The 15,259-nt window shown below is 42.2% G+C and overlaps 2 protein-coding genes across 10 annotated transcripts in view; one reads left to right on the forward strand and one right to left on the reverse strand.

Moving 5' to 3' along the window:
- The window catches only part of LOC135564510 (putative ferric-chelate reductase 1), a 37,456-nt gene extending 29,905 nt beyond the window's left edge, over nt 1-7,551 (forward strand). For 2 of the 4 annotated variants that reach the window (XM_065009664.1, XM_065009663.1), the window contains 3 exons: nt 1,693-1,842; nt 2,157-2,191; nt 3,603-7,551. In XM_065009664.1, coding sequence (XP_064865736.1) covers nt 1,693-1,842; nt 2,157-2,191; nt 3,603-3,833 — 416 coding nt within the window. In that variant the 3' untranslated portion in view covers nt 3,834-7,551. Of the gene's footprint in view, nt 1-1,692; nt 1,843-2,156; nt 2,192-2,400; nt 3,294-3,602 lie in introns of those variants that run through there. The other 2 variants (XM_065009665.1, XM_065009666.1) reach the window with 2 other exon arrangements.
- Nucleotides 7,552-7,880: 329 nt separating this feature from the next.
- LOC115109185 (unconventional myosin-IXb-like) overlaps nt 7,881-15,259 on the reverse strand; it is a 120,011-nt gene continuing 112,632 nt past the window's right edge. For 3 of the 6 annotated variants that reach the window (XM_065009659.1, XM_065009657.1, XM_065009658.1), the window contains one exon: nt 7,881-9,302. In XM_065009659.1, coding sequence (XP_064865731.1) covers nt 8,842-9,302 — 461 coding nt within the window. In that variant the 3' untranslated portion in view covers nt 7,881-8,841. The remainder of the gene's footprint in view (nt 9,303-15,259) is intronic. The other 3 variants (XM_065009661.1, XM_065009662.1, XM_065009660.1) reach the window with 2 other exon arrangements.

A 15,259-nucleotide genomic window follows, 5' to 3' on the forward strand; every position in this document is an offset into this window, starting at 1 on the left:
CCTTTTTTATTATAACTGAAGGAGAACAATTGGTCATAGCTCATGGTGAAGCATAGTTGACTGTCAGATCTAACCTATACAGTGGAGGCTGCTGAGGGGAGAGTGGCTCATAATGATGTCTGGAACCGAGCAAATGCAATGGCATCAAACACATGGAAACCATGTGTTTGATTCCATTCATTCTGCTCCAGCCATTACAAGGAGCCCGTCGTCCCTTATTAATGTGCCACCAACTTCCTGTGAACCTATAGTTTACAAGAAATCTTTCTCTTCTAGGTTGGTGGAACCCTATAAGGTTGCGAACAAAATCAACAATCTCTGAGGGTTAGATTATATTTTAGGGCTCCCGAGTGGTGCAGCAGTCTAAGGCAATATATCTCAGTGCTTGAGGCGTTACTACAGACACCCTGGTTTTATTCCAGGCTGTTTCACAACCGGCCATGATTGGGCGGAGCAAAATTGGCCCAGTGATGTCCGGGTTTGGTCAGTGTAGGCCGTCATTTTAAATAAGAATTTGTTCTTAACTGACTTGCCTTGATAAATAAAGGTGAAAAAAAAATTTGAAATACAAAAAATAGATTAGTTCTGTAGAAGGCTTACTACAGTATACACTACACTATAGTGTGGTGTTGACAGTGCATACGATCACATCTTCAGGTTTAACCTACTCAACCTAGTTAGTAGTACATATGTAATGGTTCCCTACATCTCTCACTCAAGCTACAGTTGAAGTTGGAAGTTGACATACACTTAGGTTGTAGTCATTAAAACTCATTTTTCAACCACTCCACAAATTTCTTCTTAACAAACTATCGTTTTTTCAAGTCGGTTAGGACATCTGTGTGTTGACAAGTAATTTTTCCAACAATTGTTTACAGGCAGATTATTTCACTTATAATTCACTGTATCACAATTTCAGTGGGTCAGAAGTTTACATACATTAAGTTGACTGTGCCTTTAAACAGCGTGGAAAATTCCAGAAAATTATGTCATGGCTTTGGTAGCTTCTGATAGGCTAATTGACATCATTTGAGTCAATTGGAGGTGTACATATGGATGTATTTCAAGGCCTACCTTCAAACTCAGTACCTCTTTGCTTGATATCATGGAAAAATCAAAAGAAATCAGCCAAGACCTCAGAAAAAATTGTAGACCTCCACAATTCTGGTTCATCCTTGGGAGCAATTTCCAAACGCCTGATGGTACCACGTTCATCTGTACAAACAATAGTACGCAAGTATAAACACCATGGGACCACGCAGCCATCATACCGCTCAGGAAAGAGACGTGTTCGGTTTCCTAGCAATTAACATACTTTGGTGCGAAAGGTGCAAATCAATCCCAGAACAACAGCAAAGGACCTTGTGAAGATGCTGGAGGAAAAGGGTACAAAAGTATTTTTATCCACAGTAAAACGAGTCCTATATCGACATAACCTGAAAGGCTGCTCAGCAAGGAAGAAGCAACTGCTCCAAAACCGCAATAAAAAAGCCAGACTGACATTTCACATTCTTAAAATAAAGTGGTGATCCTAACTCACCCAAGACAGGGAATTTATACTAGGATTAAATGTCAGGAATTGTGAAAAACTGAGTTTAAATGTATTTGGCTAAGGTGTATGTAAACTTCCGACTTCAACTGTACATGTGCTTTTCTCTCCTTCGGTATTTCTCATCCCTCTCTCTAACACAGTGGTGGCCATATTTGTGGGTCTGGAGGAAATTGAGAAGTGCTGCTCGATACACTGGCGCATGAAAGTGATGGGAGGGTATGCAGCCTGGGTGGCTCTGTTCTACTTGATGTTCATATACTTCTGTTGCAACCAGAGTTACCAGAGGAAAAGTAAGATTTGTGAATATTAAGCAGGTTACTGTTTTTTTGTCATGGAGGCAGCTCGGAATAGTGATAACCCTAAGGCCTAACCCAAACTTTAAATGAAGACCAAAAAGCATGTTTTTCTTCCACAAATTTTTACAATATAAGGAATTTTTACTTTGCATCTGGCCAATGGGACAATCGCTCAGTTCTGCCTCTAGGCCAAGAGTCAACCTGTGAACATTAATGTCTCATCTCACCAGTCAAGATATTGGAATTTCTTAAATGTAAGTCGATTTAACATGGTTTTGTGTCTTCTGTTCACCTCGCTGGAAATTCAGGAATTGGTGACAAATGGATTGTGCCAAAGAGAACGGTAAGCTCAGTGTCAAACCTCTGCTCTCAATGAAGCCTGAACTCTGTTAAACTTTTAGGTAACCATATAAAGGTCACTGTGTTGCCTCCACTTTAAATCTTAAATCACAATGCTTATCATGTGTCTTTTTGATAACTATGCTTTGAAATGCAATGTGTCAACACATTTTCATGTCACTTTTAATTTTTTCATTTTTTTTCTCTTCTCAGATACTCTTTGAACAAATCTTCAATGTTATCCTTGTTCTGGGCAAATTGGGTTTTACAGTGGCTCTTATCATTGGAATATACACTTAATATACACTATTTGCATTGTGTTCCCCCAAACCCCTCTTTTACGCTGCTGCTACTCTATTTACCGTATATGCACAGTCACTTTAACTGTACATAGTTCCTCAATTGGCCCGACCAACCAGTGTCTGTATGTAGCCTCGCTACTTTCATAGCCTCGCTACTGTTATTTTTCACTGTTTTTATTTCTTTACTTATCTATTGTTCAGCTAATACCTTTTTTGTACTATTGGTTAGAGCCTGTAAGTAAGCATTTCACTGTAAGGTGAACTTTGATTTGAGACATGAGGAAGGCATAAAGCAAGAGGTTTGCGTCATTACATTAAAACATGTATTATGACAGTAGGTTTATACTGTAGATAAGTGTTATCCACTTGGTAACATACTGTACATCACACATGTACTTTAACCCTTGTTTATCATTCTTTATTTTTGGTTTGGGTTACAATACACGTTTATACTGTATCATGAATACTTTGTGTTTTTCTGTAGCTAGATTTCCTTTCAGTTGGCGACAGATTTTCATGCGAATATACTAAAATCCACAAAATCAATACGCTCAGTTTCCCACCATAGTTGTTTTCATCAAATTAACTTGTTGGGGGGGCCTCCCGGGTGGCGCAGTGGTTAAGGGCGCTGTACTGCAGCGCCAGCTGTGCCATCAGAGACTCTGGGTTCGCGCCCAGGCTCTGTCGTAACCGGCCGCGACCAGGAGGCCCCCCCCAACAAGTTAATTTGATGTTGCTCTGTAAGTCAAATATTTAATTATCTGCAATAATGTAAAGTAGACCGCAATAAAAAGGTCAATTCCAGTCTGTGTGCATGCACTAAAGATGTGTTTACAGTGCCACATGTTCTGTTTAATAATTCAACAGTCAGGTAACTTCCTTATTGCTTAGATAAATACATTCTAGTTCCTTCTGTATTATTTTCTCCAATGGAGATAACATACAGATCAACACTAAAGTTGTAAGTAATTAAAGAGGGGCAAATTAGATAGATACTGGACGTCAGACATCCTTGAATTTTTACTGTTGAAATTAGGAAGCAACAGTAGGCTACTAAATACAATTTCCAGTGTCACACCGACTCACATCATTGTGTTTCCTTTATTTTGGCAGTTACCGGTATGCCTACAGCCTGGAAGGTCTCAATTTGAAGATATGATGGTTATTATGCAAGTATTTGCAACTGAAGGGGTTTCCACCACCATACATTTTACCTACATAAAAATATCCCACCATGTCGAACGAACAAGTTATCGGTCGGTATTTATAAAATTGTACCTGAAACTTCCTGTTTCCATCATGGATGTTGTGATTTATTTTTATACAGTACTCTCAAACTGTTGATGGAAACGTAGTGACTGTCATATTTATTTGTCTACAATACAGCAACTTGTAGAGCATTGTTACTCTGAAAGGCAAATAGTTAACAATAAAAATGTCAAAATTCCTGTCTAAAATGTGTGCATACACTAAAGGCGCGTTTACAGTGCCAAATTTTCTGTTTTAATATTTAATCAGTCAGGTAACTTCCTTATTCCTTCTGTCTACACTACCACTTCCCCCACCGTTGCAGTTGCTCCATTGTTGTTCTGTTCCCTTTCCAGAGAACTCTGAAATATGACGCTATCAGCAACCACACATCTAAACCAGTGGCGGCAGGTTCCGTTTAAGATTAGGGATGACTATTTTTTCATGAGCTTGGCCTTATTTTTATTACAGCATGTTGGATGACTCATTCATATTCTATTCACCCAGTTCAATGTAACAGGTTTAGGCTACTACATGATACTCAAATTTTCCCTATACCCATCATGATGTTGCTACAACCTAGCCTATGAATGAAAGTTTAGGTGCACACAGGTCGAGAGACACATTTGAGATGACAGTGACACACTTACCTGCATCTAGCTGATATAGGGTGTAATCATTAGTCCAACAGTTGCAAACGAGTTTCTATTGGACAAATGCAGGTATATTTATGTGTTCCGTTTGCTTCCCTTTAAGAAACATTTGAACAGAATTGGCAGAATAAATACACCCCATATCATGCGTAAACACAGTTCACTTTCATAGCAGCCATGTTGTATTTATCTTGCATCTATGCACTCTCCTCTTCCATTCGCTTGTGGACTTCAATGCACAACACATCAGCTGTGTAACCAGGCAAAAAAACCTTTCCAAGCCAAACCGCTAGACACAGTTTACATCATTGTCACCATATTAGTCAGCATAGCTAATAGAACTAACGTGTTAGTAAACCCACTAATGTTATAATCATGCAGTAACGTTACGGTGTACAGTCAGTAAGCAGTTCCACCAGCGGGCCCAGGTGGCAATAAATGAGTAATACCAAAAAGCTTACCATGACTTGCAAGAGTTCCAGTGTCATAGCCAGCTAGCTAATATAGCATCCCTCTGCTTGAGCAGAGTGTTTCAGTAGGATAAACAAGCTAAGTAAGTGAAACTGAAGAGGAAAAAAATGACAATATTTACATCTTGCTTCTCCTTCATTTTTGAAGAAGTTAATTTGTTAACTTGTTATGGCTGCAATCCCACTAACGGGATAAGTGTCATCAACAACCACTGAATAGCATAGTGCAATATAGGAAAACACAGCTTAGCCTTTTGTTAATCCACCTGTCGTGTCAGATTTTGAAATTATGCTTTACAGCGAAAGCAATCCAAGCGTTTGTGTAAGTTTTATTTTTTTACTTTTCTGCTCTTTTGCACACCAATATCTCTACCTGTACATGACCATCTGATCATTTATCACCCCAGTGTTAATCTGCAAAATTGTATTATTCGCCTACCTCCTCATGCCTTTTGCACACATTGTATATAGACTGCCCATTTTTTTTTTCTACTGTGTTATTGACTTGTTAATTGTTTACTCCATGTGTAACTCTGTGTTGTCTGTTCACACTGCTATGCTTTATCTTGGCCAGGTCACAGTTGCAAATGAGAACTTGTTCTCAACTAGCCTACCTGGTTAAATAAAGGTGAAATAAAAAATTTAAAAAAGTTCATCGATCGCATGACAAAACATTAAGTACACTTAGCATCAGGTAGCTTGGTCACGAAAATCTGAAAATCAATCAAATTAATACCTTTGATCTTCGTATGTTTTCACTCACGGGACTCACAGTTACACAACAAATGTTCCTTTTGTTCCATAAAGGTGATTTTTATATCCAAAATACCTCCGTTTGTTTGGCGCGTTATGTTCAGAAATCCACAGGAAAGAGCGGTCACGACAACGTAGACGAAAATTCCAAATAGTTTCCATAATGTCCACAGAAACATGTCAAACGTTTTTTATAATCAATCCTCAGGTTGTTTTAAAAATATATAATCGCTAATATATCAACTGCAAATGTCTTTCACAGTAGGAGAGGGAAAAGCAATACCTATCCAAACACTGTTGCGTGAGCAAAACTCATGTGACCACTTGACGCGATGTCATCGCTCTGGCTCATTTTTCAAAATAAAAGCCTGAAACTATGCCTGAAGACTGTTGACACCTTGAGGAAGCGATGGGAAAAGGAATCTGGTTCATATCCCTTTAAATCCAGCAAAGGGAGGCTATGGAACATGTAGTTTTCAAAATAGAAGCCACTTCCTGTTTTGATTTTCCTCAGGGTTTCACCTGCAATATCAGTTCTGTTATACTCACAGACAGTATTTTGACAGTTTTGGAAACTTTAGAGTGTTTTCTATCCAAAACTAATATGCATATATTAGCAACTGAGACTGAGGAGCTGGCCGTTTACAATGGGCACCTTTTCATCCAAGCTACTCAATACTGCCCCTGCAGCCATAAAAAGTTAAACTGTTCAACTATTGTCTTTCTCTTTGAGTCACCTTGTTATACACTGCAGTGCTAGCTAGCTGTAGTTTATTCTTTCAGTACTAGATTAATTCTCTGATCCTTTGATTTGGTGGAGAACATGTCAATCCATGCTGCAAGAACTCTGATAGGCTGGAGGAAGTTCTCCAGAAGTTGTCATAATTACTGTGCAAGTTTATGGAAGGGGGGTGATAACCATGAGCTGCCAAGATTTTGTATTGAAGTCAATGGACTCAGAGGCGGACGGAAGCTAGCTGTCCTCCGGCTACCCTAGAGTGCTCGAGGCTACTGTAGCCCTTTGCAAAATAGTGTGTTTTAAACAATTATTTGGTGGCGTGATTATATTTAGTATAGTTTTACCTAAAAATATTAACTTTTTCAAAATGAAATTCACTGAGAAGGGGAAGATCCTCTGGTCTAAACACAACTGGAGACATCCCCACCAATAAATTCTAGTTCCTTCGGTTTTATTTCCTCAAATGGAGATAACATACAGCTCAACTCAAGTTGTAAGTAATTAAAGAGGAGCAAATTAGACATACTGGACATCAGACGTCCTTGAACTTTTACTGATGAAATTAGTAGGCTACTAAATACTATTTCCAGTGTCACACTAACTCACATAATTTACTCAAGTGTTTCCTTTATTTTGGCAGTTACCGGTATGCCTACAGTGGGAAGGCGCAATGCGAGCCAAATATACAGCCTGTTGCATTGTGGCCATAGATATATTCATAGAAGGGTTTTGGAACCTCTTGCCTTGGCAATTTGAGAATTAAACCCCTCCCTCATTACATATATAGGGTCCTAGATTACAGATTAACAATATATATTCATTATAAAGGTTTTAATATGTTCCAGTCTTTTCTCACCTCTGCCTGAGAAATGTGTGACTGAGACAGATTTCTGCAGGGGAGTGTAAGAGATAAGAGACTAGTCAGCGACATTCCACTATAAATCGAGTGGACATTTACTGCTGAGCTTTTAGATAACACTAAAACTCTTGTTTATATAGCAGTGAAAGCATGGTTTTGGTCTCATGAGTAGAAGGTAATGACATAGGCAGTGACATCACTAAGATATGACTGTAGGAATAATAAAACAACTCAGAACCTTTTCTATTTTGCAGAACTTACTCTGAAACATGCTTGCTATGTTCCTGTTGTCAACTGTCTGCAATTGCATTAATAAAGGTTTTTGAATGATTTAATTAAAGATATTGTCTGAATGCTAATTTCACCAATGAGCCAATGATTGACAAGGAACAAGTAACGAACCCCAACACCACCTATTTCGTTAATTTGTGTGGTATTAAAACATTTCAGGTAATGTAAACTAAGTAGAATTGCATGAAATGTGTTTTGAAAAGGCACCAACAAAATGGAGACCCTGCTAACAAATGTGATTGCTTAATCCAGCCCTGGCCTCACTATATGAGTAGAGCAGTCAACACATGAACATGGATATTCACTACGTTGGTCTCTTTTACTTTGTCCCTATGGTTGTGAACTTAAATTGTGTGTTACAAATTAAAGACCACAGCAGCATATACAAGCATTGTATTGTCCTGTTACAGCTCACATCATTCAATCCCAGACATTCCCAATTGCTATTTCCTCAGTACACAGACAGACGAAATCCAACAGCAGTCTGAGAGAAGGACATTAGTATTAAATATCAAACCCAACTTCTGAAGGGGTCGTCTGTAGTCTATAGGCACCCTGACCCTCCCATTGACTTAGAGTGGCAGGTACAGCACAGTTGACTGAAGCCGTATGTATGTAGCTGCGGAAATATGACAGAAAGTAGAATCTAAAAGGTCCAGTAAGACATGGCACGCAGCCCTTGACAAGTGTTGGTGGTTTTCATCCAGGAGGAAAGTGGCTAGAGCTGCTCTCATTACCCCTTTGACAAGTGAAAGCAGTTCCTATACTGGGAGGAAATTGAGGGAGAGTCCATTTCCGACAAGGCATTTCAAGGGACCATAACTGCATCAAAAGTGTTTTGTTCCTCGTTCCAGTATGTCTTTGAGTCGGTATAATTTCAATGAATAAGTACAAGAGTATCATACAAAAATCCCCCCCCCATTGTAGATTTAAACTAGAAATAATGAATTTGTACAAATCAAGGCACTTTTGACATTACATTGAGAACACTGTTCAGGTCTTCTCATAAGGAGACCTGGGAAAAGAAAGGTGCAATAACCTGCAGTTTTTCCCTCATGAAATCAAGGGCGTATTTCAAAAATAAAAACAAAAATAAAACATCCATGGAGTCCATGCATCTGCACAAAATGGATTTAAATTGTCTCTTAAAAAACCACAATATATTTATTGTAGACAAAGTGCTTGATGACACATCCTGTTTTCATCAGTCATAAGTCACAAGAATATAAAACACACGTTCATGATCGGTTTCCATGGCAACCGTGACACTAACGGACTGTATCCCCCAGGCTGTGGGGAACGCCATAGATATGAAGTTCTATTGTGCCTCCTGTCTGTGTCAGGCCTCGTCTACATAGGGGACGTCTGGGTCTGAGAACCGTCTGAGGGCCTTGCTGGCGGTCTGGAGGCTCTGTGGAGTGGAGGTGGAAAGGGGGAGGGAGGAGATGGAGGGAGGAGAGGGGAACAGGTCCTTGTCTGGGCTGATGTACAGGGACTGGATGCTGTCTTTGCGTCGGGCGGGCTGCTCCCGCCTCTTCACCAGGCTGAAGCCCCCATTGGCAGGGGGGGTGAGGTCCACAGTGGGGGGGTGCGAGTGGATGCCCGGGGGCAGCTTCACCGTGTCGGGGATGATGGGGCGGCGTCGTGGTAGCTGGAGCCGGGAGGTGGAGCCAAAGGCAACATCGGAGATGAGGTTTGGGGAAGAGGAACACCCCTTTGGAGACATAGGTCTCTGGGCCAGGTCAGAAGGCTTGGGAGGGCAGTTCGGCTTGGCCTTACTCAACAGGAAAACACCTCTCCCTGGAAGAGACGGATGAGAGAGAAAGAGGCTCATATCAATATCAAAACATGCCACCATGTAGAGAGCTCTATTCCAGTGGGCAGTCAGATAATTTAGAGATTAATATATTCCCCCCCCCAGATTATTTTGAACGGTTGCCTTTCTATTTTGTATGTGTTAACTATTGTATTAAAGCAGCTCTTTGTCGCACTATTCACTAACTCTCATAGGATAATTTTGCTTCAAATTCAGTTGACCAACCTCAACTCTCTTGTGTTTGGCGTGCAAGATCAAATGCGCCTAAGTGTGGTCTCAATTAAATAGACAGTTGTCTTTCCATGAAAATCAACTTCCTAAATATTATAGGCATTAGTTAAGGTTCCAACATTGACTGGAAATAAATATTCATGATAACATGTATTTTTCTGCCTGCAAAATGTCCCGCTCCTAAAAGTTACTTTTGACTTTTAAAGTCCGCCGGAAGTTAAATAAAATTTCAACTTAATCTGCCGATTGTCCGTAGGATTGGTCCTTATTCAGGGGGAAATTAAGAAATAAAAACATCTAATAGAACATAAAATAAACAGACTTTCCAAACGTGGGTCTGTTGTACATCCACTTCCTCTCCGCTTACCTCAAGTCCTGCACGTGCGCCACACTTGCACAAAAAAAAGCAAGAACTTGTGGGGGACTTGGCATGAAGTAAGCAGAGAGGAACTGACCTCGCTGAGGAACTCCATATGTCTACAACAGACCCATGTTAATAAATTCTGGTTAATTATATGTTCCATTAGATGTTTTTTTCCTCACATTCCCCCCTGCATTAGGGTCTAGCCTACAAGACTATCGACAGAGTAAGTTCAAATTGAATAATATTTATTAAGGATCCCCATTACACTTCCTGGGGTCCAGCAACACTAAGGCAGTTATATACAATTTTAAATATTACATAACATCATGTTAAGTATGTTCCCTCAGGCCACTATTCTATCTCATACAGAGCATTCGGAAAGTATACAGACCACATTTTGTTACGTTACAGCCTTATTCTAAAATGTTTTTATTTTATTTTTATTTTCCCTCACCAATCTACACACAATAATACTTGATTTACATAAATATTCAGACCCTTTGCTATGAGACTTGAAATTGAGCTCAGGTGCGTCGTGTTTCCATTGATCCTCCTTCAGATGTTTCTACAACTTCATTGGAGTCCACCTGTGGTAAATTAAATTGATTGGGCCTGATTTGGAAAGGCACACACCTGTCTATATAAGGTCCCACAGTTGGCAGTGTGTCAGAGCAGAACGCAAGCCATGAGGTCGAAGGAACTGTGCATAGAGCTCCAAGACAGGATTTTGTCAAGGCACAGATCTGGGGAAGGGTACCAAAAAATGTCTGCAGCATTGATGGTCCCCAAGAACACAATAGCCTCCATCATTCTTAAATGGAAGAAGTTTGGAACCACCAAGACTCGTCCTAGAGCTAGCCGCCCAGCCAAAGTGAGCAATTGGGGGAGAAGGGCCTTGGTAGGGAGCTGACCAAGAACCCGATGGCCACTCTGACAGAGCTCCAGAGTTCCTCTGTGGAGATGGGTGAACCTTCCAGAAGGACAACCATCTCTGCAGCACTCCATCAATACGGCCTTTATGGTAGTAGAGTGGCCAGACGGAAGCCACTCCTCAGTAAAAGGCACAGCTCGCTTGGAGTTTGCCAAAAGGCACCTAAAGGACCATGAGAAACAAGATTCTCTAGTCTGATGAAACCAAGATTGAACTCTGAATGCCAAATGCCACGTCTAGAGGAAACCAGGCACCACCCCTAAGCATGGTGGCAGCTTCATGCTGTGGGGATGTTTTTCAGTGGTAGGCAAGACAACGCAGGAGTGGCTTCGGGACAAGTCTCTGTTCCTTGAGTGGCACAGCCAGAGCACGGACTTGAACCCGATCGAACATCTCTGGAGAGACCTGAAAATAGCTGTGCAGCGACGCTCCCCATCCAACATGACAGAACTTGAGAGGATCTGCAGAGAAGAATGGGAGAAACTCCAAATACAGGTGTGCCAAGCTTGTAGCATGATACCCAAGAAGACTCAAGGCTGTAATCGCTGCCAAAGGTGCTTCAACAAAGTAGTGAGTAAAGGGTCTGAATACTTATGTAAATGTGATATTTTTTGTAAATTAAAAAAAATTAAAAAATAAAGTCTAAAAAGCTGTTCTTGATTCATCTTTATGGTGTAGTGTAGATTGATGAGGGGGGGAAAAATCAATTGTGGAAAAAGTCCAGGGGTCTGAATACTTCTCGAACGCACTCTTAACTACAATACCAAATCCATGTGTACGTGTGTAGCGTGCCTGTCGTGTACGTGTGTCTGTCTCTTCACAATCCCCACGGTTCCATTTGAAAAATAATCTGATTCTACTGCATGCATCAGTTACCTGAGGTAGAATAGAGTTCCATGTAGCCATGGCTCTATGCAGTACTGCGCACCTCCCATAGTCTGTTATTGACTTGGGGATTGTGAAGAGACCTTCGGTGGCATGTCTTGTGGGGTATGCATGGGTGTCCGAGCTGTGTTAGTAGTTTAAAAACAGACACCTTGGTGGATACAGTATGTCAACACTTCTTACAAAAACAAATAGTGATGAAGTCAATCACTCCTCTACTTTGACCCATGAGACTTACATGCATATTATTAATGTTAGTTAATAGAAGGGCCAGCCGTGCAGCCCTGTTCTGAGCCAATTTTAATTTTCCGAGGTCCCTCTATGGCAACTGACCACACAACTGAACAGTAGTCCAGGTGCAACAAACTAGAGCCTGTAGGACCTGCCTTGTTGATAGTAGTGTTAAAAAGGCAGAGCAGTGCTTTATTTTTTTATTTATTTTACCTTTATTTAACCAGGTAGGCTAGTTGAAAACAAGTTCTCATTTGCAACTGCGACCTGGCCAAGATAAAGCATAGCAGTGTGAACAGACAACACAGAGTTACACATGGAGTAAACAATTAACAAGTCAATAACACAGTAGAAAAAAAAATGGGCAGTCTATATACAATGTGTGCAAAAGGCATGAGGAGGTAGGCAAATAATACAATTTTGCAGATTAACACTGGAGTGATAAATGATCAGATGGTCATGTACAGGTAGAGATATTGGTGTGCAAAAGAGCAGAAAAGTAAATAATTTTTTTTTTTTTAAAAACAGTATAAAAACAGTATGGGAATGAGGTAGGTGAAAATGGGTGGTCTATTTACCAATAGACTATGTACAGCTGCAGCGATCGGTTAGCTGCTCGGATAGCTGATGTTTGAAGTTGGTGAGGGAGATAAAAGTCTCCAACTTCAGCGATTTTTGCAGTTCGTTCCAGTCACAGGCAGCAGAGTACTGGAACGAAAGGCGGCCAAATGAGGTGTTGGCTTTAGGGATGATCAGTGAGATACACCTGCTGGAGCGCGTGCTACGGATGGGTGTTGCCATCGTGACCAGTGAACTGAGATAAGGCGGAGCTTTACCTAGCATGGACTTGTAGATGACCTGAGCCAGTGGGTCTGGCGACGAATATGTAGCGAGGGCCAGCCGACTAGAGCATACAAGTCGCAGTGGTGGGTGGTATAAGGTGCTTTGGTGACAAAACGGATGGCACTGTGATAGACTGCATCCAGTTTGCTGAGTAGAGTGTTGGAAGCCATTTTGTAGATGACATCGCCAAAGTCGAGGATCGGTAGGATAGTCAGTTTTACTAGGGTAAGCTTGGCGGCGTGGGTGAAGGAGGCTTTGTTGCGGAATAGAAAGCCGACTCTTGATTTGATTTTCGATTGGAGATGTTTGATGTGAGTCTGGAAGGAGAGTTTGCAGTCTAGCCAGACACCTAGGTACTTATAGATGTCCACATATTCAAGGTCGGAACCATCCAGGGTGTGATGCTAGTCGGGCATGCGGGTGCAGGCAGCGATCGGTTGAAAAGCATGCATTTGGTTTTACTCGCGTTTAAGAGCAGTTGGAGGCCACGGAAGGAGTGCTGTATGGCATTGAAGCTCGTTTGGAGGTTAGATAGCACAGTGTCCAATGACGGGCCGAAAGTATATAGAATGGTGTCGTCTGCGTAGAGGTGGATCAGGGAATCGCCCGCAGCAAGAGCAACATCATTGATATATAAAGAGAAAAGAGTCGGCCCAAGAATTGAACCCTGTGGCACCCCATAGAGACTGCCAGAGGACCGGACAGCATGCCCTCCGATTTGACACACTGAACTCTGTCTGCAAAGTAATTGGTGAACCAGGCAAGGCAGTCATCCGAGAAACCGAGGCTATTGAGTCTGCCGATAAGAACATGGTGATTGACAGAGTCGAAAGCCTTGGCGAGGTCGATGAAGACGGCTGCACAGTACTGTCTTTTATCGATGGCGGTTATGATATCGTTTAGTACCTTGAGCGTGGCTGAGGTGCACCCGTGACCGGCTCGGAAACCAGATTGCACAGCGGAGAAGGTACGGTGGGATTCGAGATGGTCAGTGACCTGTTTTTGACTTGGCTTTCGAAGACCTTAGATAGGCAGGGCAGGATGGATATAGGTCTATAGCAGTTTGGGTCCAGGGTGTCTCCCCTTTGAAGAGGGGGATGACTGCGGCAGCTTTCCAATCCTTGGGGATCTCAGACGATATGAAAGAGAGGTTGAACAGGCTGGTAATAGGGGTTGCGACAATGGCGGCAGATAGTTTCAGAAATAGAGGGTCCAGATTGTCAAGCCCAGCTGATTTGTACGGGTCTAGGTTTTGCAGCTCTTTCAGAACATCTGCTATCTGGATTTGGGTAAAGGAGAACCTGGAGAGGCTTGGGCGAGGAGCTGCGGGGGGGGCGGAGCTGTTGGCCGAGGTTGGAGTAGCCAGGCGGAAGGCATGGCCAGCCGTTGAGAAGTGCTTATTGAAGCTTTCGATAATCGTGGATTTATCGGTGGAGACCGTGTTACCTAGCCTCAGTGCAGTGGGCAGCTGGGAGGAGGTGCTCTTGTTCTCCATGGACTTCACAGTGTCCCAGAACTTTTTGGAGTTGGAGCTACAGGATGCAAACTTCTGCCTGAAGAAGCTGGCCTTAGCTTTCCTGACTGACTGCGTGTATTGGTTCCTGACTTCCCTGAACAGTTGCATATCACGGGGTTATTCGATGCTATTGCAGTCCGCCACAGGATGTTTTTGTGCTGGTCGAGGGCAGTCAGGTCTGGAGTGAACCAAGGGCTGTATCTGTTCTTGGTTCTGCATTTTTGAACGGAGCATGCTTATCTAAAATGGTGAGGAAGTTACTTTTAAAGAATGACCAGGCATCCTCAACTGACGGGATGAGGTCAATGTCCTTCCAGGATACCCGGGCCAGGTCGATTAGAAAGGCCTGCTCACAGAAGTGTTTTAGGGAGCGTTTGACAGTGATGAGGGGTGGTCGTTTGACTGCGGCTCCGTGGCGGATACAGGCAATGAGGCAGTGATCGCTGAGATCCTGGTTGAAGACAGCGGAGGTGTATTTGGAGGGCCAGTTGGTCAGGATGACGTCTATGAGGGTGCCCTTGTTTACAGAGTTAGGGTTGTACCTGGTGGGTTCCTTGATGATTTGAGTGAGATTGAGGGCATCTAGCTTACATTGTAGGACTGCCGGGGTGTTAAGCATATCCCAGTTTAGGTCACCTAACAGAACAAACTCTGAAGCTAGATGGGGGCGATCAATTCACAAATGGTGTCCAGGGCACAGCTGGGAGCTGAGGGTGGTCGGTAGCAGGCGGCAACAGTGAGAGACTTATTTCTGGAGAGGGTAATTTTCAAAATTAGTAGTTTGAACTGTTTGGGTATGGACCTGGAAAGTATGACATTACTTTGCAGGCTATCTCTGCAGTAGACTGCAACTCCGCCCCCTTTGGCAGTTCTATCTTGACGGAAGATGTTATAGTTGGGTATGGAAATCTCAGAATTTTTGGTGGCCTTCCTGAGCCAG

The sequence above is a fragment of the Oncorhynchus nerka genome, linkage group LG25 (genome assembly GCF_034236695.1).
Source record: "Oncorhynchus nerka isolate Pitt River linkage group LG25, Oner_Uvic_2.0, whole genome shotgun sequence".
Taxonomy (NCBI): Eukaryota; Metazoa; Chordata; class Actinopteri; order Salmoniformes; family Salmonidae; genus Oncorhynchus; species Oncorhynchus nerka.